General features: G+C 45.3%; 1 protein-coding gene across 4 annotated transcripts in view; it reads left to right on the top strand.

The window, feature by feature from the left end:
• Positions 1-26,991, top strand: part of SUPT3H (SPT3 homolog, SAGA and STAGA complex component) — a 476,044-nt gene that overhangs the window by 234,504 nt on the left and 214,549 nt on the right. For all 4 annotated transcript variants that reach the window (XM_063915212.1, XM_063915210.1, XM_063915213.1 and 1 more), the window contains 3 exons: positions 449-535; positions 2,747-2,834; positions 19,410-19,549. In XM_063915212.1, coding sequence (XP_063771282.1) covers positions 449-535; positions 2,747-2,834; positions 19,410-19,549 — 315 coding nt within the window. The remainder of the gene's footprint in view (positions 1-448; positions 536-2,746; positions 2,835-19,409; positions 19,550-26,991) is intronic.

Below are 26,991 nucleotides of genomic sequence, written 5' to 3'. Positions count from 1 at the left end.
AGGCAGATTTACCCATTGTTCACTTTCGGCAACAATTTTTGCTGTAATCCCGTTTTTCATGAATTTGCAATTGAATAGTCGAATCGCAGTAGCGCGCATACCTTTGCGGCAAAAGAAAAGCGAAAGCCGCAAAAACAGCGTTTTTGCTGCTAATTGAATTTGCCCCTTAGTTATTCAATAGGTTGTATCCTCACCAGTATCGGTATATAACCCAATTCAGAAAACTAACCCGAATACCCCTAACCCTAAAGGGCAGACTAGATGGGCCATACGATTCTTATCTACCGTCATATTTGGCCTAGCAAGCAGTTCAGAAGCAAACATGCAAAAGAATAATTTTCTCCAACCAGAATATCTTATTACAATTATCTTATTAATTATCATTTATATGATGTTTGTATTTTATGGAACACCTAAGGATTAATGACTCCAGATTTTTCTTGCTCAGTTACAGCAGGCAGCCGACGTGTCTCAGCTGAGAGGAGCGAGGGTCATTTCAGCGGAAGATCTTCTCTTTCTGATGCGCAGAGATAAGGTATGAACCGGGGGAGGTGCGCTCATCAGGCTTCGCTCGTAGTATACACACTGTGTGTAAACAATATCGCTCAGGAGGGTAAAAATGAGCGATATTGTTTACAAGGGATGTAGTTTCGATCCCGGTGGTTAGCTTACCGACGCCGGGATCCCCTGCCGCCAGAATGCCGGCAGGGGGCTGAGAGCTATTCCCACTCTTGGGTGTCCACAACACCCATAGAGTGGGAATAGAACTTGTGCGCTCGACGCATTCTGGTGGTCGGTATCGCGGCGTTGGTAAGCTGACCACTGGGATTCTGGCCGTCAAGCATACCCAACGCGTTTACAATATCGACTAGTGTGTATGTACCTTTACTCTGAAGCTCCTGCTGCGTTTATACGGCAAACTGCGTATTCACATTCTGTCATGTTTAATGTTCTTGTCACTAGGGTCCTAAGAGGTCTATTTACTAAGTCTTGGATGGAGATAAAGTGGCCGGGGATAAAGTCCCAGCCAATCATCTCCTAACTGGCACGTCACAGGCTGGGTTTGGAAAATGACAATTAGGAGTGGATTGGCTGGTCCTTTATCTTCGTCCATTTTATCTCCATCCAGAGCTTTGTAAATACACCCCTAAGCACCTTATTGTTTTCTTTCTTCATCTCCTGCTCATCCAAGTTGTCCTACATTATGTATAGAAGATGGGATAGAACAATTTGTAGCTAATCAGATTATTGCAGTAGTTCCCAAACTCTGTCCTAGGGCCCCCACACATTTCACTTTTTCCGGGTCACCCAGCAGGTGCACCGGTGTAGTCATTACACACTGACGCATTTTAAAGGATCCACAGGTGGAGCTAATTATTTCACTAGTGATTCTGTGAGCAGACCTGGAGAACATGCACTGTGTGGGGTTTTTAGGACGGCGTTTCAGAACCTGTGAATTATTGTTATGTTCCATGCGTCAGGAACTGTGAGTGCTGATAAGATGGGACCTGTCCACTCATGTCATTCTGTCAGTGAGGACAGGGCTGCATGTGACAGGGGCAGTGACATGATGTGAGGAGGAGAATGGAGGCAGCGGGAAGACAGACACTGAGCGTTATATAGTGGGCGGAGGTGTGTATCTCAGAAGCACAGAGTATGCACAGAGTATATCAGGAGATGAGGGATGTGTCGGTGAAAACAGTGCTGCATGTGACTGGGGCAGTGACCAGATGTGAGGAGGGGAATGGGGGCAGCAGTGAGTCACAGACTGAGAGTTAGATAATGGAAGGAGCAGCACCCTCAGCAGCGCAGAGTATGTCAGGAGATGAATAATATATCAGTGAGTGACATGATTTGAGAAAGGTAATAGCGATAGACAGAAGGAAGTGACAGACTGAAAGGCCGTATACCCCTATTGCACAGAGCTCCTATCAAGCTGGTGCAGAAAAACCTCTGGCGTCCTATGTACCCCTCTATGAAGTACATATAGGTGAAACTCAGAAAATTAGAATATCGTGCAAAAGTCAATTTTTTTCAGTAATTCAACTTAAAAGCCAAAACGAATATATTATATAGACTCATTACATGCAAAGTGAGATATTTCAAGCCTTTATTTGTTATAATTTTGATGATTGTGGCTTACAGCTTAAGATAACCCCAAATCCAAAATCTCAGAAAACTAGAGTATTACATAAAATCAATAAAAAAAGATTTTAAATACAGAAATGTCGGCCCTCTGAAAGTATAATTGGCAAGAGAAAGATGAGAGACATGAGACGGAACAATGCAGAAGAGCTGAAGGCCGCTATTGAAGCATCCTGGTCTTCCATAACACCTCAGCAGTGCCACAGGCTGATGGAATCCATGCCACGCCGCATTGAGGCAGCAATTAATGCAAAAGGGGCCCAAACCAAGTACTGAGTACATATGCATGATTATACTTTTCACAGGGCCGACATTTCTGTATTTAAAATCCTTTTTTTATTCATTTTATGTAATAATGTAATTTTCTGAGATTTTGGATTTGGGGTTTTCTTAAACTGTAAGCCGCAATCATCAAAATTCTAACAAATAAAGGCTTGAAATGTAATGAGTCTATATAATATATTAGTTTCACCTTTTAAGTTGAATTACTGAAATAAATGAACTTTTGCACAATATTCAAATTTTTCTGAGTTTCTCCTGTGCATCTGTGAATACATACGGGTACTAACTGCTCTTACGTCTCCCTTTTATTATTTTACAGAAAAAGTTGAAACGGCTGCTGAAGTACATGGGGTTCCGCGACTACAAATCTAAGATTCTGAAAGGCATCGAGGATGACGATCTGGAAGGTAGAGGCCGAAGAGCGACCTCAGAATGTTCCTAACAATGGCCCTTATTCCGAGTTGTTCGCTCGCTAGCTGCTTTTAGCAGCATTGCACACGCTAGGCCGCCACCCTCTGGGAGTGTATCTTAGCTTAGCAGAATAGCAAACGAAAGATTAGCAGAACTGCTACTAAATAATTCCCTGCAGTTTCTGAGTAACTCCAGACCTACTCCTAGATTGCGATCACCTCAGTCCTTTTAGTTCCTGGTTTGACATCACAAATGCACCCTGCGTTCGGCCAGCCACTCCACCGTTTCTCCAGCCACTCCTGCGTTTTTACCTGGCACGCCTGCGTTTTTTAGCACACTTCCTGAAAACGGCCAGTTTTCGCCCAGAAACACCCACTTCCTGTCAATCACACTATGATCACTCGAGCGATAAAAAAACGTTGCTTGAGCTTGTGTAAATCTACAAAGTTTTGTGTGAAAGTACTTAGCGCATGCACATGGTACGCAGCGTACCATGCGCATGCGCATTTTTGCCGTTTTTTCACTTGATCGCTGCACTGCGAAAATCGGCAGCGAGTGAACAACTCGGAATGACCACCAATATTAGGCCACTTTGGAGCCTATGACCAATAAACGCATTATGATTAGTATGTCTACTTGTATATCTCTGATTTTCTTTTCTCTGACGTCCTAGTGGATGCTGGGAACTCCGAAAGGACCATGGGGAATAGCGGCTCCGCAGGAGACTGGGCACGACTAAAGAAAGCTTTTAGGTCACCTGATGTGCACTGGCTCCTCCCACTATGACCCTCCTCCAAGCCTCAGTTAGATTTTGTGCCCGGCCGAGGTTGGATGCACACTAGGGGCTCTCCTGAGCTTCTAGAAAGAAAGTATATAATTAGGTTTTTTATTTTACAGTGAGACCTGCTGGCAACAGGCTCACTGCAGCGAGGGACTAAGGGGAGAAGAAGCGAACCTACCTGCTTGCAGCTAGCTTGGGCTTTTTAGGCTACTGGACACCATTAGCTCCAGAGGGATCGACCGCATGGAACTGGCCTTGGTGTTCGGTCCCGGAGCCGCGCCGCCGTCCCTCTTACAGAGCCAGAAGCAAGAAGAGGTCCGGAAAATCGGCGGCAGAAGACATCAGTCTTCACCAAGGTAGCGCACAGCACTGCAGCTGTGCGTCATTGCTCCTCATACACACTTCACACTCCGGTCACTGAGGGTGCAGGGCGCTAGGGGGGGGGCGCCCTGAGCAGCAATAAAAACACCTTGGCTGGCAAAAATACCACAATATATAGCCCTAGAGGCTATATATGTGGTAATTACCCCTGCCAGAATCCATAAAAAAGCGGGAGAATAGTCCGCGAAAAAGGGGCGGAGCTATCTCCTTCAGCACACTGGCGCCTATTTCACTTCACAGTGCAACTGGAAGACAGCTCCCCAGGCTCTCCCCTGTAGTTTTCAGGCTCAAAGGGTTAAAAAAAGAGGGGGGGCACTAAATTTAGGCGCAATATTGTATATACAAGCAGCTATTGGGAAAAATTCACTCAATATAGTGTTAATCCCTAAATTATATAGCGCTCTGGTGTGTGCTGGCATACTCTCTCTCTGTCTCCCCAAAGGGCTGTGTGGGGTCCTGTCCTCAGTCAGAGCATTCCCTGTGTGTGTGCGGTGTGTCGGTACGGCTGTGTCGACACGTTTGATGAGGAGGCTTATGTGATGGCAGAGCAGATGCCGATAAATGTGATGTCGCCCCCTGTGGGGCCGACACCAGAATGGATGGATAGGTGGAAGGTATAAATCGACAGTGTCAACTCCTTACATAAAAGGCTGGATGACGTAACAGCTATGGGACAGCCGGCTTCTCAGCCCGCGCCTGCCCAGGCGTCTCAAAGGCCATCAGGGGCTCAAAAACGCCCGCTCCCTCAGATGGCAGACACAGATGTCGACACGGAGTCTGACTCCAGTGTCGACGAGGTTGAGACATATACACAATCCACTAGGAACATCCGTTACATGATCCCGGCATTAAAAAAAAAAAAATGTGTTACACATTTCTGACATTAACCCAAGTACCACTAAAAAAGGGTTTTATGTTTGGGGAGAAAAAGCAGCCAGTGTTTTGTTCCCCCATCAAATGAGTGAATGAAGTGTGAAAAAGCGTGGATTCCCCCGATAAGAAACTGGTAATTTCTAAAAAGTTACTGATGGCGTACCCTTTCCCGCCAGAGGATAAGTTACGCTGGGAGATATCCCCTAGGGTGGATAAGGCGCTCACACGTTTGTCAAAAAAGGTGGCACTGCCGTCTTAGGATACGGCCACTTGAAGGTACCTGCTGATAAAAAGCAGGAGGCTATCCTGAAGTCTGTATTTACACACTCAGGTACTAGACTGAGACCTGCAGATAGTGCTGCTGCAGCGTGGTCTGTAACCCTGTCAAACAGGGATACTATTTTGCGAACATAAGACGTCGTCTTATATATGAGGGATGCACAGAGGGATATTTTGCCGGCTGGCATCCAGAATTAATGCAATGTCCATTCTGTCAGGAGGTTATTAGAGACCCGACACTGGACAGGTGATGCTGACTTTAAAAGGCACATAGAGCCTTATAAGGGTGAGGAATTGTTTGGGGATGGTCTCTGGGACCTCGTATCCACAGCAACAGCTGGGAAGGAAAAATTTTTACCTCAGGTTTCCTCACAGCCTCAGAAAGCACTGTATTATCAGGTACAGTCCTTTCGGCTTCAGAAATGCAAGCGGGTAAAAGGCGCTTCCTTTCTGCACAGAGACGAGGGAAGAGGGAAAAAGCTGCACCAGTCAGCCAGTTCCCAGAATCAAAATTCTTCCCCCGCTTCCTCTGAGTCCACCGCATGACGGGGGGGCTCCACAGGCGTAGCCAGGTACGGTGGGGGGCCGCCTCAAAAATTTCAGCGATCAGTGGGCTCGCTCACAGGTGGATCCCTAGATCCTTCAAGTAGTATATCAGGGGTACAAGCTGGAATTCGAGGCGTCTCCCCCCCGCCGTTTCCTCAAATCTGCCTTGCCGACAACTCCCTCAGGCAGGGAGACTGTGCTAGAGGCAATTCACAAGCTGTATTCCCAGCAGGTGATAGTCAAGGTGCCCCTACTTCAACAAGGACGGGGTTACTATTCCACACTGTTTGTGGTACCGAAACCGGACGGTTCGGTGAGACCCATTTTATATTTGAAATCCTTGAACACATACATAAAAAAATTCAAGTTCAAGATGGAATCGCTCAGGGCGATTATTGCAAGCCTGGAGGAGGGGGATTACATGGTATCCCTTGACATCAAGGAGGCTTACCTACATGTCCCCATTTACCATCCTCACCAGGAGTACCTCAGATTTGTGGTACAGGATTGCCATTACCAATTCCAAACACTGCTGTTTGGACTGTCCACGGCACCGAGAAAGGAAGTTTTAATTATCCCGTACTTGGACGATCTCCTTATAAAGGCGAGGTCCAAGGAGCAGTTGTTGGTCGGAGTAGCACTATCTCGGGAAGTGCTACAACAGCACGGATGGATTCTATACATTCCAAAGTCACAGCTGGTTCCTACCACACGCCTACTGTTCCTGGAGATGGTTCTGGACACAGAACAGAAAAAAGTGTTTCTCCCGCAGGAGAAAGCCAAGGAGCTGTCATCTCTAGTCAGAGACCTCCTGAAACCAAAACAGGTATCGGTGCATCACTGCACACGAGTCCTGGGAAAAATGGTAGCTTCTTACAAAGCTAAATTCCATTCGGCAGGTTCCATGCAAGAACCTTTCAGTGGGACCTCTTGGACAAGTGGTCGGGATCGCATCTTCAGATGCATCGGCTGATAACCCTGTCTCCAAGGACCAGGGTATCTCTACTGTGGTGGCTGCAGAGTGCTCATCTTCAAGAGGGCCGCAGATTCGGCATACAGGACTGGGTCCTGGTAACCACGGATGCCAGCCTTCGAGGCTGGGGGGCAGTCACACAGGGAAGAAATTTCCAAGGACTTTGGTCAAGTCAGGAGTCGTCCCTACACATAAATATTCTGGAACTGAGGGCCATTTACAATGCCCTAAGTCTGGCAAGGCCTCTGCTTCAAAACCAGCCGGTACTGATCCAATCAGACAACATCACGGCAGTCGCCCATGTAAACCGACAGGGCGGCACAAGAAGCAGGATGGCGATGGCAGAAGCCACAAGGATTCTCCGATGGGCGGAAAATCACGTCTTAGCACTGTCAGCAGTGTTCATTCCGGGAGTGGACAACTGGGAAGCAGACTTCCTCAGCGGACACGACCTACACCCGGGAGAGTGGGGACTTCATCCAGAAGTCGTCCAACTGTTGGTAAACCGTTGGGAAAGGCCACAGGTGGACATGATGGCGTCCCGCCTAAACAAAAAACTAGAGAGATATTGCGCCAGGTCAAGGGACCCTCAGGCGATAGCTGTGGACGCTCTGGTGACAACGTGGGTGTACCAGTCAGTTTATGTGTTCCCTCCTCTGCCTCTCATACCAAGGGTACTGAGAATAATAGGAAAACGAGGAGTAAGAACAATACTCGTGGTTCCGGATTGGCCAAGACGAGCGTGGTTCCGGAACTTCAAGAGATGATCTCAGAGGACCCATGGCCTCTGCCGCTCAGACAGGACCTGCTGCAGCAGGGGCCCGGTCTGTTCCAAGACTTACCGCGGCTGCGTTTGACGGCATGGCGGTTGAACGCCGGATACTGAAGGAAAAGGGCATTCCGGAGGAAGTCATTCCTACGCTGATTAAAGCCAGGAAAGATGTAACTGTAAAGCATTATCACCGCATATGGCGGAAATATGTTGCTTGGTGTGAGGCCAAAAAGGCCCCAACAGAGGAATTTCAACTGGGTCGATTTCTGCATTTCCTACAAGCAGGAGTGACTATGGGCCTGAAATTAGGCTCCATTAAGGTACAGATCTCGGCTCTGTCGATTTTCTTCCAGAAAGAACTAGCTTCACTACCTGAAGTTCAGACGTTTGTGAAAGGAGTGCTGCATATTCAGCCCCCGTTTGTGCCTCCAGTGGCACCTTGGGATCTCAACGTGGTGTTGAGTTTCTTAAAATCACATTGGTTTGAGCCACTTAAAACCGTGGATCTAAAATATCTCACGTGGAAAGTGGTCATGTTATTGGCCTTGGCTTCAGCCAGGCGAGTGTCAGAATTGGCGGCTTTGTCATGTAAAAGCCCTTATCTGATTTTCCATATGGATAGGGCGGAATTGAGGACTCGTCCCCAGTTTCTCCCTAAGGTGGTATCAGCTTTTCACTTGAACCAACCTATTGTGGTGCCTGCGGCTACTAGGTACTTGGAGGATTCCAAGTTGCTGGACGTAGTCAGGGCCTTGAAAATTTATGTTTCCAGGACGGCTAGAGTCAGGAAAACTGACTCGCTATTTATCCTGTATGCACCCAACAAGCTGGGTGCTCCTGCTTCTAAGCAGACTATTGCTCGCTGGATTTGTAGCACAATTCAGCTGGCGCATTCTGCGGCTGGACTGCCGCATCCTAAATCAGTAAAAGCCCATTCCACAAGGAAGGTGGGCTCATCTTGGGCGGCTGCCCGAGGGGTCTCGGCTTTACAACTTTGCCGAGCTGCTACTTGGTCAGGGGCAAACACGTTTGCAAAATTCTACAAATTTGATACCCTGGCTGAGGAGGACCTTGAGTTCTCTCATTCGGTGCTGCAGAGTCATCCGCACTCTCCCGCCCGTTTGGGAGCTTTGGTATAATCCCCATGGTCCTTTCGGAGTTCCCAGCATCCACTAGGACGTCAGAGAAAATAAGATTTTACTCACCGGTAAATCTATTTCTCGTAGTCCGTAGTGGATGCTGGGCGCCCGTCCCAAGTGCCGATTGTCTGCAATACTTGTACATAGTTATTGTTAACTAAAGGGTTATTGTTGAGCCATCTGTTGAGAGGCTCAGTTGTTTTCATACTGTTAAACTGGGTATGGTATCACGAGTTATACGGTGTGATTGGTGTGGCTGGTAAGAGTCTTACCCGGGATTCAAAATCCTTCCTTATTATGTCAGCTCGTCCGGGCACAGTGTCCTAACTGAGGCTTGGAGGAGGGTCATAGTGGGAGGAGCCAGTGCACACCAGGTGACCTAAAAGCTTTCTTTAGTTGTGCCCAGTCTCCTGCGGAGCCGCTATTCCCCATGGTCCTTTCGGAGTTCCCAGCATCCACTACGGACTACGAGAAATAGATTTACCGGTGAGTAAAATCTTATTTTTTTTCCCCCCAAGAATTTAACAGCTATGGGGTAATTGGGTAAGGTTCAATCAGGGAGATTGCTGGTATATTCAGGGAGTTTCCAGTGAAAGTTTGTTTCTAATAATTATCATCTGGCCGATTACATGTTTCTGGGCATTATCACCTGCCATATTACATGTTTCTGGGCATTATTACCTGGCATATTACATGTCTCTGGGCATTATCACCTGCCATATTACATGTATTTGGGCATTATCACCTGCCATATTACATGTATTTGGGCATTATCACCTGCCATATTACATGTCTTTGGGCATTATCACCTGCCATATTACATGTTTCTGGGCATTATCACCTGCCATATTACATGTTTCTGGGCATTATTACCTGGCATATTACATGTCTCTGGGCATTATCACCTGCCTTATTACATGTCTCTGGGCATTATTACCTGGCAGATTACCATTGGCATGCGCAGCACATTTTATTAGGGGGTGCACTGTCGGAATGGTGTGTCTAGCACCGCCTTTTGGGCGTGTCTAACACCATCTATTGACGGTCAACGCAATATAAAATATCCATATTTGTACCAATCCTAATAAAGTAGGTACATTGTCAGATGTTGTGGTGTGCACCAAACAAACACCCCTGATGGCACTCACTGTAATTACACTGCTCCTCCTCAGCCTGGTCTGGCTCCCCCTCTCTTTCCCCTGCAAGCTTCAGCAGCTTACTTACAAGTCAGCCACTCACTGTCACTGACAGTCGCAGACTAGTACTGCTGCTGCTGGAAAAACAAGTGACGTGTCAATGCGACTGTCGACCGCCTGCCAGTATTAAATTTGTCTTCCTAAGAGGAACGCTGGCTGCATGCTGCTCCTCATCAATGGCTGGCGTTGGCATAGCATAGAAGGAGAGAGGTGGGCATGTGGCGGGTGTGGCAGGTGGGAGTGCGAGCAGCATGACGTAATCACATCACGCTGTTTTTGTACATGGAGGTGGAGCCGGGAGTTTGAAAGCCGGTGGCAGTGGCACCCTTGATTAACCCAGGCGTCCGGTCAGTAATGCAGTCCTGACAGGGTGCAGCGCAGAGGGGACAGTAATCAGCCTGCTCGGCAATCGCTGCATCAGGCATGTGAGATCAGGGTGCCAGACATTAGGGGTGCCTGTGCGCACCAGGCACCCCCCCTGCGCACACCTATGCAGATTACATGTCTCTGAGCATTATTACCTGCTATATTACATGTTTCTGGGCATTATCACCTGCCATATTACATGTTTCTGGGCATTATCACCTGCCATATTACATGTTTCTGGGCATTATTACCTGCTATATTACATGTTTCTGGGCATTATCACCTGCCATATTACATGTCTCTGGGCATTATTACCTGGCAGATTACATGTTTCTGGGCATTATCTCCTGGCAGATTACATGTTTCTGGGCATTATCTCCTGGCAGATTACATGTCTCTGGCCATTATTACCTTGCAGATTACATGTCTCTGGGCATTATCTCCTGGCAGATTACATGTTTCTGGGCATTATTACCTGGCAGATTACATGTTTCTGGGCATTATTACCTGGCAGATTACATGTCTCTGGGCATTATTACCTGGCAGATTACATGTTTCTGGGCATTATCTCCTGGCAGATTACATGTTTCTGGGCATTATTACCTGGCAGATTACATGTTTCTGGGCATTATTACCTTGCAGATTACATGTCTCTGGGCATTATCTCCTGGCAGATTACATGTCTCTGGGCATTATCACCTGCCATATTACATGTTTCTGGGCATTATCACCTGCCATATTACATGTTTCTGGGCATTATCACCTGCCATATTACATGTTTCTGGGCATTATTACCTGCTATATTACATGTTTCTGGGCATTATCACCTGCCATATTACATGTCTCTGGGCATTATTACCTGGCAGATTACATGTTTCTGGGCATTATCTCCTGGCAGATTACATGTTTCTGGGCATTATCTACTGGCAGATTACATGTTCCTGGGCATTATTACCTGGCAGATTACATGTCTCTGGGCATTATTACCTTGCAGATTACATGTCTCTGGGCATTATCTCCTGGCAGATTACATGTCTCTGGGCATTATTACCTGGCAGATTACATGTCTCTGGGCATTATCTCCTGGCAGATTACATGTCTCTGGGCATTATTACCTGGCAGATTACATGTCTCTGGGCATTATCTCCTGGCAGATTACATGTCTCTGGGCATTATTACCTGGCAGATTACATGTTTCTGGGCATTATTACCTGGCAGATTACATGTCTCTGGGCATTATTACCTTGCAGATTACATGTCTCTGGGCATTATCTCCTGGCAGATTACATGTCTCTGGGCATTATCTCCTGGCAGATTACATGTCTCTGGCCATTATTACCTTGCAGATTACATGTCTCTGGGCATTATCTCCTGGCAGATTACATGTTTCTGGGCATTATTACCTGGCAGATTACATGTTTCTGGGTATTATTACCTGGCAGATTACATGTCTCTGGGCATTATTACCTGGCAGATTACATGTTTCTGGGCATTATCTCCTGGCAGATTACATGTTTCTGGGCATTATTACCTGGCAGATTACATGTTTCTGGGCATTATTACCTGGCAGATTACATGTCTCTGGGCATTATTACCTTGCAGATTACATGTCTCTGGGCATTATCTCCTGGCAGATTACATGTCTCTGGGCATTATCACCTGCCATATTACATGTTTCTGGGCATTATCACCTGCCATATTACATGTTTCTGGGCATTATCACCTGCCATATTACATGTTTCTGGGCATTATTACCTGCTATATTACATGTTTCTGGGCATTATCACCTGCCATATTACATGTCTCTGGGCATTATTACCTGGCAGATTACATGTTTCTGGGCATTATCTCCTGGCAGATTACATGTTTCTGGGCATTATCTACTGGCAGATTACATGTTCCTGGGCATTATTACCTGGCAGATTACATGTCTCTGGGCATTATTACCTTGCAGATTACATGTCTCTGGGCATTATCTCCTGGCAGATTACATGTCTCTGGGCATTATTACCTGGCAGATTACATGTCTCTGGGCATTATCTCCTGGCAGATTACATGTCTCTGGGCATTATTACCTGGCAGATTACATGTCTCTGGGCATTATCTCCTGGCAGATTACATGTCTCTGGGCATTATTACCTGGCAGATTACATGTTTCTGGGCATTATTACCTGGCAGATTACATGTCTCTGGGCATTATTACCTTGCAGATTACATGTCTCTGGGCATTATCTCCTGGCAGATTACATGTCTCTGGGCATTATCTCCTGGCAGATTACATGTCTCTGGGCATTATTACCTGGAAGATTACATGTCTCTGGGCATTATTACCTGGCAGATTACATGTCTCTGGGCATTATTACCTGGTAGATTACATGTTTCTGGGCATTATTACCTGGCAGATTACATGTTTCTGGGCATTATCTCCTGGCAGATTACATGTTTCTGGGCATTATTACCTGGCAGATTACATGTTCCTGGGCATTATTACCTGGCAGATTACATGTTTCTGGGCATTATCTCCTGGCAGATTACATGTTTCTGGGCATTATTACCTGGCAGATTACATGTTTCTGGGCATTATTACCTGGCAGATTACATGTTCCTGGGCATTATTACCTGGCAGATTACATGTTTCTAGGCATTATTACCTGGCAGATTACATGTCTCCGGGCATTATTACCTGGCAGATTACATGTTTCTGGGCATTATCACCTGATAGATTACATGTTTCTGGGCATTATCACCTGGCATATTACATGTTTCTGGGCATTATCACCTGGCATATTACATGTTTCTGGGTATTATCACCTGGCAGATTACATGTTTCTGGGCATTATCACCTGGCATATTACATGTTTCTGGGCATTATTACCTGGCATATTACATGTTTCTGGGCATTATCACCTGGCATATTACATGTTTCTGGGCATTATTACCTGCCATATTACATGTTTCTGGGCATTTTCACCTGGCAGATTACATGTTTCTGGGCATTATCACCTGGCAGATTACATGTCTCTGGGCATTATTACCTGGCAGATTACATGTCTCTGGGCATTATAATCTGGCAGATTATATGTTTCTGGGCATTATCACCTGGCAGATTACATGTTTCTGGGCATTATCACCTGGTAGATTACATGTTTCTGGGCATTATAACCTGGCAGATTACATGTTTCTGGGCATTATAACCTGGCAGATTACATGTTTCTGGGTATTATTACCTGGCAGATTACATGTCTCTGGGCATTATTACCTGGCAGATTACATGTTTCTGGGCATTATAACCTTGGAGATTACATGTTTCTGGGCATTATCACCTTGCAGATTTCAGGTTTCTGGGCATTATCACCTGGCAGATTACATGTCTCTGGGCATTATCACCTGGCAGATTACATGTCTCTGGGCATTATCACCTGGCAGATTACATGTCTCTGGGCATTATCACCTGGTAGATTACATCTCTGGGCATTATTACCTGGCAGATTACATGTTTCTGGGCATTATTACCTGGCAGATTACATGTCTCTGGGCATTATTACCTGGCAGATTACATGTCTCTGGGCATTATCACATGGCAGATTACCAGGGACGTGTGGTGAGGTAAATTTCTCAGGAGGAACTGGCTAGCACCAGAGCCAGATTTACATGCAATATATGAGCCAAAGGGTACATCTGGGCACTATACACAGGTGCAGCAGTATATACATGTGGGCACTATACACAGGTGCAGCGTGTCCTCAATTCACATTATGTCATACAGTGTCACCAGTTCATATTATGCCACATTACACTGCCCCAGTTCATATTATGCCACACTATAGTGCCTCCATTTCATATTGTGTTACATTACAGTGCCCCAGTTACTGTATTATTATGTAACATTATAATGCCCTCAACATTACAATGAACAGATCAGATTATGGGCCTAATTCAGACCTGATCATAGCAGCAAATTTGTTAGCTAATGGGCAAAACCATGTGCACTGCAGGGGGGGCAGATGTAACATGTGCAGAGAGAGTTAGATTTGGGTGGGGTGTGTTTAAACTGAAATCTAAATTGCAGTGTAAAAATAAAGCAGCCAGTATTTACCCTGCACAGAAACAAAATAACCCACCTAAATCTAACGCTCTCTGCAAGTGTTCTAACTGCCCCCCCCCCCCCCCTTGCAGTGCACATGGTTTTGCCCAACTGCTAACAAACTTGCTGCTATGATCAGGTCTGAATTACCCCCTATGACACATTACAGTGCCCTCCAGTTCATATTATGCCATAGTACAGTGCCCCTTACCACCAGTGGCGTAAGTTCGTCCCAGTTGCCCGGAGGCAAGATAAATATTGGTGCCCCCTATTTCCTATATCAAGATAAGTGTGTGTGTGTGTGTGTGTGTGTGTGTGTGTAACAGCAGACACTTTACTGATGGAGCTATTTGCTCCTGTAGAGGAAGCATGAGAATTCTAACTATATGAAGTTACGTGTAATTGTCAGAGAAGTATCTTCATATAGTTAAAATTCTCATATTTCCTATACAGGCGCACACAGCTTCATCAGGAAGGTGTCTGCTTCCAGTGTAATAGGTTGTGGTTTCTAATCCTGGGTGTGACACTTGTAAAATGTGTATAATAAAGAGGGTGTGATTTGTAAGGTGCAGGGACCAGTGAGGAAGTCGGCCACAGAAAAGACAGCGGCAGCTATCAATTAACTTAATTCACTGGTGTCAAAGAATGGGTGGAGAGGTGCCCCCCTCAGAGCAGGAGCGCGGCGGCAGATGACTCCGTTGCCTCCCAGAGTTCTGCCTCTGCTTACCACTATAACATGCACTACACACTCCTCTCAATGAAAATGTAGTGTCACACACCTCAGGCTGGGCAATGGATCAGACCCAGTTGCTTAGCAGGCAAATCTGGGGAATTGGTATGCAACTTTATAACCTGTTTCCAGGCCCCAGGGCCGTCTTAACAGCAGTGTGGGCCCCTGGCCACAACAATGCACTGGGGCCCCTTCCTATCCTCCAGCGGTAGGGGTGGGGGGTGCTATCAGCGGCAGCTTTGATGTCCCGTGGGCGGTAGCGGGTGTTTTATCTGCAGCTCAGCATGTAGGACCTGGAGCAGTAATTTCTGCTAATTAATCCTTTACTGCACAGATGGGGCAAGAGGGAGAACAGTAAACTGTAGAATGGGCATTGGGCTGAATGAAGGGGCTCTGGAACATGACTTCCAGGGCGGTAGGGGGTGTTTAATACGCAGGGGAGGGGTGGATAGTGGAGTAGGCTTAATATTCACAATTTTCCTGGGGGCAGCCTGCTTGGCTACAGATATCTCCAGTTCCTGGAAATAGATTTCTTAGCTTTGAATGGAATAAAAACACTAAGGAGTCTCACCTATCAGGAGTTATTGGGGACTTGGGGATCAGATTTCAGAAGCCAGAGCAATCCACCAACGAAAATATAATACTGTATACCAGGTGTGTGGAGCTGGAACAGGGGCCAGCTGCTGGAAGGCTGATATCTCTGGTTCTGGGCATAGTAGAGACAAGCTGCCAGTGTTCACCAAAAGGGGAGAGTCCCAGCTTTTGGAGTAAATCCTCTATAAGTCAAACAGAATCCGAGATATCTGGCTGGGAAGAGCAATTAACAGGCTTGGATGGGGACCACTGCTTTGAAGTCGGATATCTCTGGTTCCCCTGGCCCGATTTTAAAAAACCTGGTACTGCTGGAAAGGGGGGACCCTCAGCTATCATCCTGGGGCCCTTAGGCAAGTGCCCATTGAGCCCATACGAAAAGACGGTCCTGCCAGGCCTCCCTAAGCCTCTGGGCCCCATAGCAATGGCACCCCTTGCACCCACTATAGTTATGCCCATGTAATGAGAATTGCTGCATCAATGATAAATACAGTGATTTGCTGGTGTACGGTGAGTGAATGAAGCACTGGCCCAGTTGTGTACTGATTGGTGGGACCCTGTACCTATCATCCAGTAACAGGACACGTTCTCAGCCTGCCAGACTTTGTCTGCAGCCATGCACCATTTGCATGTGGAATGTCCTGCGCTGGATAAGTGTGCTTTAATAGCGTATTCACCTTTACTGGACCCACTATTATATGGCAGGTTTGATGAGAAACATCAGTAGCTCTTTAGGTCTCGCAATTTTCTCTTTTCCATCTTACGCTCTGCATGGAAATGTAAAACACCTGAAATAATAACTTCCAGGAAATAGACACGTATTTTTGGAAGATATTATGCAGTAATTAACATAACTTAAAAGGTTTTTAAATATACTGCATGTTATTCTCATAGTTTTGACTATCTTAAAAGGAATGTTCTTATTCTGTTATTCAGCCATTCTATAATTCTGTTTAAAATGTTCCTGTTTCATACTTACTGTAACTTCAAACCCCCCCCCCATATCTTGTTTCTTCCTGTGTTTTCACAATTGCAATTGCTTAAAAGACATAATAACTGTTTGTATATTATCAGTTTGTTTGTTTATTATTTATTACCAGTTATTTATATAGCGCACACATATTCCGCAGAGACTACAGTATTTGGCCATTCACATCAGTCCCTTCCCCAGTGGAGTTTACAATCTATAATCCCTATCACATGTACACACAGTCACATTCACACTAGGGTCAATTAACCTACCAGTATATTTTTGGATTGTGGGAGGAAACCGGAGTACCCGGAGGAAACCCACGCAAGTACGGGGAGAATATATAAACTCCACACAGTTAGGGCCATGGTGGGAATTGAACCCATGACCTCAGTGCTGTGAGGCAGTAATGCTAACCATTACACCATCCGTGCTGCCCCAAATCAGTTCTTTCATAATAACGAGAGACAAAACATGTAAAGAGATGATTGAGAAGGGTTGGACATGCGTGACTGGCGGTCACCATATCGACGCTGGGATCCCGTCTTTTAGGTGCCAAGGGGGAAGGTGGGGTTCGCGAGCGCAACGAAGCCCCTTGCAGGCTCTATTCCCACTGTGTGGGTGTCGTGGACAATCGTCTCTGTTGGTCGGCATACCGACTGTTGGTACTGTAAAGGGGCGATATTGTGCCTCCCATTGAGAATGGTGAGAGGAAACATGTCAAAGAGGATTTAAGTAGGAAAGGCGCATTTCTCCGATGAGTGGCGAGCTCCAAAATGCGCGAAGAGCTACTGATGTGAGGCAGGAATAGTAATGGGCAGGAGGCTGCCTGTGGCCCTCCGAGCCTTTACCTGTGGTGGCCCCCAGCTCCTTCCTGCGTTATTGTTAGATGTCTTTGTTTTTGCTAGTGACACTTGTGTAAAATGCCTTCTGACATGTTATTACACATAGGCGTCTCTGTTTTTCATTAAGGTTCTTATTTATTATTGAGCTTAAGAGTACTGTGTTGCCTTTTTGATTGTACGAGGGGCACCTATGCGGCCTCTGTTTGCTATCACTGTTTGAGATCCTCAGGCACATATGTGTGTCCTCTGCTGAGACGTGGTAGAACGTGCTGATGGTGGCGACAGACTAGTGTAAGCAGTAAGATTGCACTTTGTTAGAACTCGCGCCAGCAAGTGCATTATTCCAAAGGCAAAGAGAGATAGGCACCTCAGCCGCCCCCAACTGATGGGGGTGGGCGTGGTAAGTGCCCCATGACAGATAGCACACCAGCGGTTGAGCCGCCGTGTGATCCGTCTGCGGAGCAGGGGGTTTACTTCAAGTGATAATGGTTGACATGAGTTTTTTTGAATTTCTTCTCCTTTTCCATACTTTACAATCCACATGGACTACTGTTGGGAATAGTAACCTGTTGTGAGGCACCTTCCCCGAAGCATGGCAAGCGAAGCGGTACAATTATTGGGGTCACGTGCTGCAATTTAAAATTTGACAAAAAATAAATAAAATTATCATGTCGACAATTACCGTGTCGACCTTTTGACCATGTCGACCTTGTGCATGTCGATCATTTTGTGTCGGCCTAGACACTGCCGACCTTTTGACTGTCGATCTGTTATACCATAACTGATTTAAGATGGTTTCGCCATCAATGGCGGAGAACTAAATAGTTCTCCACCATTGATGGCACAGAGCCTCCTGATGGTCCCCACCCACCCTCTCTTCTCCTCTGCCCTCCCCCCCACCCTCTCTTCTCCCCAACTAGGTGCTGGGACATGGAGCATATCTCCACCCCACCACTCACCAGCGATGCCCTGCCCACATGCTCTGATTGGCCTGCAGTTCGGTAGGTCATAGTGCAGGTTTCCATGTGAATGGTTTTACACCATTGAGGTATAAAATGGCCTATCTGTGCATCGTATGGACAGATCAGCAAGTGTATAAACCACCATAGTAGTCCTTTATGTTTACCAGAAAGGCATCATTGAAGTTTTTGAATGTTTTTATGTAAGAAGCCTAGTAAATAACAGCAGGTTATCCTCACCAAGACGAATAGAAGCATGAAGTCTATTTATTGTGTATGCAGCACAGGTTTATTGTCGCGTCGTACCTCTGGAGTAGCTTAAACATCTCCCTCATGTTCTCTCATTGTTTCAGTTGAGTCTGACTCACCACACAATCAGCTCCAGCACAAATGAGCCCTAACATGAGTAAGACAGCACAAGCTCCTGTTACAGTATGCTCCGGAACGTTCTGCTCCGAAATAGGTCTGGCTTATTAGAAAACATTAAAATGAATAATGTACAGTAGGCAATTGCTGTGAAGTCCATATATCAAAGGTTCTCAAACGTGGTCCTCAAGGCACCCAACGGTCCATGTTTTAGGTATATTCATGGCTCAGCACAGATGGTTAAATCAAATTGACTGAGGAGCTAACTAAGGGGTCTATTTACTAAGCCTTGGATGGAGATAAAGTGGAAGGAGATAAATTACCAGCCAACCAGCTTCTAACTCTCATGTCTCAGACTGGATTTGAAAAAATGTCAGTTAGGAGCTGATTGGCTGGTACTTTATCTCCATCCACTTTATCTCCATTCAAGGCTTAGTTAATAGATCCCCCAAAGTCACCTGTGGCCAAGCATGGATAAACTTAAAACCTGGTCCGTTGGGGTGCCTTGAGGATCGGGTTTGAGAACCTCTGCCATATACACTAGTGTACTTTTATATTTTACTAGACTTTTGCCTATAGAACCAGTCTAGTACAGTGGAGATACTACAACAAAACCGCTATTGCATGTGCCGGCGACTATGTCATATATTAAAGCTTTATTGGTTCAGTTGTGGATACACACAATGCATACATCACATCTTTGTATCTGTTTGTGTACAGAGAAGCTGGCCGCTAGCAGTAACACAAACAAGCGGCAGAAGCTAGCCCAGGACTTCCTGAACACCATTGACCAAACCGGGGAGCTGCTCGCCTTAATGGAAGATGACGAGATTGATGAAGTGAAACAGGAACGGATGGAGGTATAGACTCTATATATTTGTGTGTTTGTTTTCTACAGTACAGCAGCTCTTGTTATCATATGTAAGGTTTTTTTTAAAATACTTTTTAAACATGTATCAGTCACTTTTTTGTTAGCTATTTTCCTACAAATGATTATCTCCTTAAAAATATTCTACCTGAAGGGAAAACAAGTATACCTGAAGGGAAAACAAGTAGGCTGCCAGACACAATTAGCTTGCTACATATGCACAGGTTCCACACAGCTCCCAGCATGCCCTGTGCTGGCAGAGGGGGAGGATGTCACACTGCAGAGAGCTCAGAGGGATGTTTCAAAGCTTCTATGCTCACTGCATCATGTGACTGTGGTTGCCATGGTAGTCAGAGACTAGTCAAAGGTCGGTTTGCAGACAGCTCAAGCATTGTATTTTTACCTGCCATAAAGTCTCACCTGTAGATTTTGATTTCGTTGGTCTTGTTTTTCACAGGTACTTGCCTATGAGCCTTAAGGTTATAAAACCGGCGACACCACTCCTAAAAGTGCTATATTATAGAAACAATAGCATATTACACACTTAATGTGAAGTACAAACATATTTTAAAATATCCCGGTTTATGTGCCAATACATCAAACGTCATAGGGGCTTTCTTCTGTGTGCAAAAATCTTGGGCCATTCAATGTAGGAATCATCGGTGCATGAGCATTAAAGGTTCTGCTGAGCGCTCTAAACCGTTGCGGAGATTGTATTCCTAGGGGCCAGATTGCGAGTCCCAATAATAATAAATAATAACACAGAGCAGGGCGGATATCTCCTATCAGTATTCCTAAGAATGAGTCCATGATAATTCTACCTGATGTGCTGGAGCCAGCCGGTCAGTTCACACAGTTCTGCATGGATCCATTTCGGCAACAATCTATTTTCAGATACCGAAGAATGCCCATAAATGTTTTACAACGCAGGAATATGTTTAAGTCATTAACCATAACCTTTCATTTACGTATCAATTGCCTTGAAAGTGTGTGGTAATCTTGGTTTTGGCCGAAGGAGAATACTTTTCGTTTCCAATTTGCCCGGGGCCAGAATGGCACAATGTCCAGAACAGATGATAAACACATACTCCCGACGTCACTATGGCTTAAACAGGATATGTTTTTGTTGTGGTGTGGTTTCACTTACAAAGCGTTGTACTGCAGCCATGTACAAGAGTTTCATACCAGGCGTAATCACCGTGATCATTCAGTGCTGTATTGCTTTCCTGCCACCTTCGGGCTTGTATAATGCCCTAATGAGCGTATATAAGAATAGTTTATCCAGTATTCTGCAATAATTAATAGGTCGCCGAGCTACTTTCTGTAAAACAGTAGAGCAGGGGTGGCCAACCAGTCAGAGACAAAGAGCCTAAAAAAATGTGTTCGGTACGTCAAAGAGCCGACATCGAGCCAAAAGCACACATGCAAAAATGGGGTGTGGCCTTGTGCCTTCTAGGCCACGCCCCTGGTATAAAATACATTGAAAAAGCCACTTCCACATAACATAATTGTAAAAGCCAGATCCACATAAAAAATATATTGAAAATTCCAGATTCACATAATACACTTCAACTCCCCCATGTGTCACTCCAACCAGCACCCTCTTGTCAATCCAACCAGCACCCTCCTGTCACTCCAACCAGCACCCTCCTGTCACTCCAACCAGCACCCTCCTGTCACTCCAGCCAGCACCCTCCTGTCACTCCAGCCAGCACCCTCCTGTCACTCCAGCCAGCACCCTCATGTGTCACTTCAGCTTCCCCCAATTCATGCCATTTCAGCAGCCCCTTATGTGTACTCTGTTTGCTGGTGGGTGTCTCATCTCTAGTATCTGGCTCCCTCAGTTCCCATAGTGCTGCTGCGTGTTTTTCTGGAGAGCAGTGGTTACCGGATCTGTTGTAGTCATGTGACTTTGTGTGGTAGGAGCCACATTTGAAGAAAGAAAGAGCCGCATGTGGCTCAAGAGCCACTGGTTGGCCACCGCTGCAGTAGAGGGTCTACTAAAGCACCTTCTTCTAACCCTTATTCATGTGTCCTCCTCTTCACCAGGCAGTCTCCATTTTTTCCTTGGTTGACTTTTGATTGTTATTTTCCTGAAATTCAGACTGGTGATGCAGCCAGATTACCAGTCTTAGTGGGACAGGCTTTCTATAGTAATGTATATTATTTTTCAATGCCTGGCTCAAGCCAAAAAAACAATGGGCTGACTTTTACAGACTACGGGGCTGCACAATTTTCGCACATCTGTATTTTGTAACACACATTTTATCATATGTGCAACATATGATATACAAGTATGCAAGGTTCTTATCCTTCATCCTCACGCCCTACATATATAACACTTTCAAAGATTCCTATAAACCAAATTAGGTTACCTTATTTGGTAATGTTAAACTCCAATGGCAAGGACACCAACATAAATATGGCAATGCACGGTGAGCAATTACAATGATGCATGTTTGAGCGTGTTACGAACTATTGTTACTAAGCAGACTAGAGAATTGTAAAGCAGTGTCAGTAAGCAGGTCAGGTCAGTTGGAGAGTAGTCAAAAGCTGATATCTCATACAAATGTTGGTGGGGTGTGCACAAGAGCAGTTTGGCAGAACAATCACCTAGCATTGACTTCTAGGTAAGAACTCACTATAAGAAGGCATGGTTCCAATCATCAACAGGTTAGTAGCACAAGAGCAGTTTGGCAGAACAATCACCTAGCATTGACTTCTAGGTAAGAACTCACTATAAGAAGGCATGGCTCCAATCATCAACAGGTTAGTAGCACAAGAGCAGTTTGGCAGAACAATCACCTAGCATTGACTGCTAAGTAAGATCTCGCTGTAAGGGGGCATGGCTCCACTGCTAGGTAAGATCTCACTGTAATGGGGCATGGCTCCAGCAATAGTGGAGCGAGGCATCTTCCCCAATGCAAGGGGATACGGGGCACTAATTGGGGTTCCCGGTAACTTTACGTATAACATAACACTAAAAAAAGAAAGAAAAAAAAAACACCTCATTTCGACCTTTCCATGTTGACCTAATGACCGTGTCGACCTATTTCAGGTGTTGAGCAAGTCACTGACGACCAATAGTGGTCGACCTAATGACTGTCGACCTAGTTACTGTCGACCCTATGATCCACACCCGTGGTGTTGCTACTTTATGCTGTTCGAAACTAATTTAAAGGACTTCTGAGAAACTCCAGTTGGAACTGCTGATGTACCAAAAACTACAGCGTGCGTGGAGGTACAGCTGTGCCGATTGGTTAGACACGTTACTCTTTTTGTGTTCCATCCACAGCCCTGGCTCACACAGTCTTATGCATTTTTATGTGTTTTACTACCTTAGCAGCTAATCCTTTAAGTGATTTCCAGTGTACTTCCAACACTTGGAGGCTGCGTTACCATAAATCTGCTAAATGTGGAGCCTAGCGCTTACATACTTTCACACAATGGCTCATTTAGAAGCCAGCAGAATGCCGACTCTTTAATTAAAGCAGGATACAGCTTTTATTTTGGTTGCCAATCCCGATTTTGTTAAAATATCATTGCTACCTTCTTGGCCAAATGTGAGAAATTTGTATAAAAGTGAACTCAAGGACGGTTTCCAAAAACACAGCGTCACAACCCGCCGTGTTTTAAATTGTAGTACAGGGCGTATCGTGCCATAATTTCCTGCCACACTCACCCTAGGCCAGTGGAACATGTTGAGGGACAAACGCAATGATATTTAAGCAATAATCACCCACTAAATCCAGCACATCTAATAATCTCTACTCTTTTGCTGCTCGCTGTAACTGGTGTCACTCCAGTTTTTCCTTCTAAAGTTTTGAGATCAGTTGCTTGTTTTGCTTAGTGGGACTCAAACCCTATTTTTGCGAATCGTAAGGAATGCACATATAAAATATTCTCATTAGAGGGCTTTGGGCCTAATTCAAGGTTAATTGCAAAGTAACATTTTCCTCTAATGGGCAAAACCATGTGCACTGCAGGGGGGGCAGATATAACATGTGCAGAGAGAGTTAGATTTGGGTGTGGTGTGTTCAAACTGAAATCTAAATTGTAGTGTTAAAATAAAGCAGCCAGTATTTACCCTGCACAGAAACAATATAACTCACCCAAATCTAACTCTCTCTGCACATGTTACATCTGCCCCACCTTCAGTGCACATGGGTTTGCCCATTAGAGGAAAATGTTATTTTGCAATCAACCTTGAATTAGGCCCTTTAATCACAAACCCTCTTTCTAGAGTCCCTGTTGTAGTTATTCATATGATGATTTGCCACCATGATATATTTCAGGCCTCGGTACTTATAGAGTGTGTGGCCACGCCTCTTTGTGAATATTGGGAATCTGTGTACACCACTGAAGTGGGCATGGGCAAACCATCATGGTACCGCAGCTGCATGTGTTATATTTTATGTACTTGGAACCCTGGAGATAGGGTGGCAGCAGAAGAGTTCTGAGTACAGATGCGTGAAGCTGCGACAGAACTGGGGTACGCAGCAACACCTAACGAAATCACTGACTCCGTTGTCCTCCCAGTGGTCGATTAACGCCTGCAAGACTATGGTTTCTTGTGCCCACGGCAGCTGCATTTCAATGGGCGAATTAGGTCCGCCCAAACTCCGATGCCCCCCGGTCTTAATAGGAGACAAGGCGTTAACCGAGACCAAGGAGAACAAGGGGAAAACTAACTAAGACTGACACGACTAAGAAAGAGAAGGATACAAAAAAATAAAGTAGTTTATGTGCAGTGCGGCCGCCAAGAACAACAGTAAATCAAGTAATGCAACCTAACTGCCAAATACGAACCCATCGTAATAAGGCGAGGACGGCAATGCGGAAACCTCCGCAAAAATAAAGACAATATGGCAGAGCCGCTACTCTCGACACCACGACAAGTGTGCGCAGGAAACAACCAGAACCCAGAAGCTTCGGATACCAGACCACTTTACTGGACGGCAACTCGGAGGACAGCAGGAAACGATCCCTGAGACAGGAAACTGGACACAGGACCCTGGAGTACACAAGCTGGACACAGGAACACACCAGAGGCAGGAAGACAGGCTCCACTGGAAGCTGCTGACAGGGATCAGGAACAAGCTTGCAGGAAGCTAACCAAGAACTGGAACATACAGGTACAATAACAAACTTCTATCACCGGCGCTGGACTGCAGGGCTAGCAGGGTAATAAGGGAAACACGCCCCAATTCCGGATGGATGGAAGCCAGGCACCAGGTAATGGCCAAAATACTGGCAGGTGAGGCTACACAGACAGGAGCCAGACTGCAGTACACAGACTCACCACATAATGACCAAATTATCTGACAGGTGAGGCTTAACACATAGAAAACAGGCTGCAGTTACACAGACTAACCACCAGCGGCCAGCAAGAGTCTTCTAAACAAGTACATGAGAAATCCTGGCATGTAAACAGAAATATAACATAAAATTCATGAACAGAAAGCAAACAGGAATGAACCACTGCTTGTGGTTCATAACAGCACATCCCTGGCAATCCTGGTTACCCGGCCAAACACCTACTTCTGGTGCCCGTCTGCAATCTATTCACCTGCTTATTTAAGTGTCAGCAGATGGACCCAACAATAATGGGAATAGGCCACAACACATACCTTCCAAAATGAGACATGCAGAACTGGAGAAAATAAGTCCCGTCCTACTCAAAACGGGTTCCGGACTATAGATCGACCGTACTTAGGTTGACAATCAATAGGTTAACCCCATATGGTCCAAATGGTCAAAAGGTTGACAGTGCTTAAGGTCGACACACACATCGTCTACACAAGTTTTTTTGTTTGCCTTTTTTTTTTTTTCTTCAACTTTTTCATCCTTTACCACCCACTTGAACTAAGATTGGGAACTGTATCCTGTGCCGATCACAGCGGTAGTAGAGCGTGGCGAGCGAAGCGATACACTAATTGGGGTTAAACATTAAACATGACACCAGAAAAACGTAAAAAAATGTGTTGATTTTTTTATGTTGACCATTTCCATTTTTACTTTTGACCCTGTCGCCCTTTTCTACTGTCTATCTTTCCTTGTCGACCTTTTCGCCCTCTTGACCATTTGGGGTCAACCTATTGGATATCGATATTTTTCATGTAGAGCTATTGATCCACACCCACTCAAAACGCAGCACTTTCAACCCAGTCCACGCAAACCCCACCTCTATCCGCTCAGAAGTGTCCCTTGTCGGAACATTAGGGAGGTGATCATAATGTGGTTGGGGTCCAAAAATACTAAAAACATAACCAGGGTCTCCCACAGAGGAAGCAGTCACAGCTCAGTAAAACCCTTCATATCCTATACAGATGGATTGTAGCTAATTAATATTAATTACCCTGATATACTAGGCGCTACTAACAACATGGTTTAAGATGAGAGCACCTTTAATAAGGCTGCCTATAAAACACTGTATTTGCTCAACGTCTTATTCAGCTCATATTGTGAAATCCCGTTTTACGAATCAGTACAAAACCCACTGTGAATAAACATGTATCCAGACACCGGGGGAGATGTTCCAAGCTTTGGAGAGAGATAAAGTGGAGAAGTTACCCAAAGCATCCAATCAGCTCCTAGCTGTCATTTATCTAACGCAGCCTTTTGATATGATAGAAGTTGATTGGACAACTTTCCCATCTCTCTCCAAAGTTTGATTCATCTCCCCACTGTCTCTCTTTCTCAGAGATTTGATACTGGGGCAGTTAGTATAAAATGACTCTACAGCTTTATTCCTAAATCTTTTATCCTGCGTTATTAGCAAATGTGATCCGTACATGTGATTCTTGCAGTCTGTACGGGCTGTAATGATGAAGAGTGTGGTGGAGTTCTGATGCTTTTGTTGTCAGCCCAATTCACTGATGAATAGATTTTCAGTACAAGGCCTGGTAGCGGCTAACATCCTTTTTAGCATCCCTTTTTTTTAACATCCCTTTTAGCGTTCTCTGCCAGCTACTAAATACGGCTGATTGAGCATATTTGGGTTGCGATCCAACACTGTATAGTAATCAGCAGGGCAGCACATTGTACACCAGACGTATTATAGTAAATACTAGATGTACACCCTCGGGGACGGCTGGAGTCCAGGAATTCCATACATTTAGGTTTTATGCTATTAGGCGAAATAATCCATAATGTGTCATTAGCAATATAAATCAAACCAAACTTCTTGGATTTGCTGAAATGGTCTTAAATCTAACTTCTGTGTCATGTAAAATATAAGCGGACCGCTGAGGATCTCGGAGGGGAAAACGTCTCATTATTTCGGGTCTTGTGTTTCAGTCGGAGATTTATAAACTGTGAAAGATTGCTCTATAGAAACAAAAAGACATTTGTGCTTTTAGAACTTTGTAATATATTGTTCAGCGTTGCATTGGAGTTCTTTGTGAAGTCCTCGGAATATATAGATGCCTATTC

This window comes from Pseudophryne corroboree, chromosome 4 (assembly GCF_028390025.1).
Source record: "Pseudophryne corroboree isolate aPseCor3 chromosome 4, aPseCor3.hap2, whole genome shotgun sequence".
Classification (NCBI taxonomy): domain Eukaryota; kingdom Metazoa; phylum Chordata; class Amphibia; order Anura; family Myobatrachidae; genus Pseudophryne; species Pseudophryne corroboree.
The sequence above is the reverse complement of the archived record's forward strand: the minus strand, read 5'-3'. Positions and strand labels throughout refer to the sequence as shown.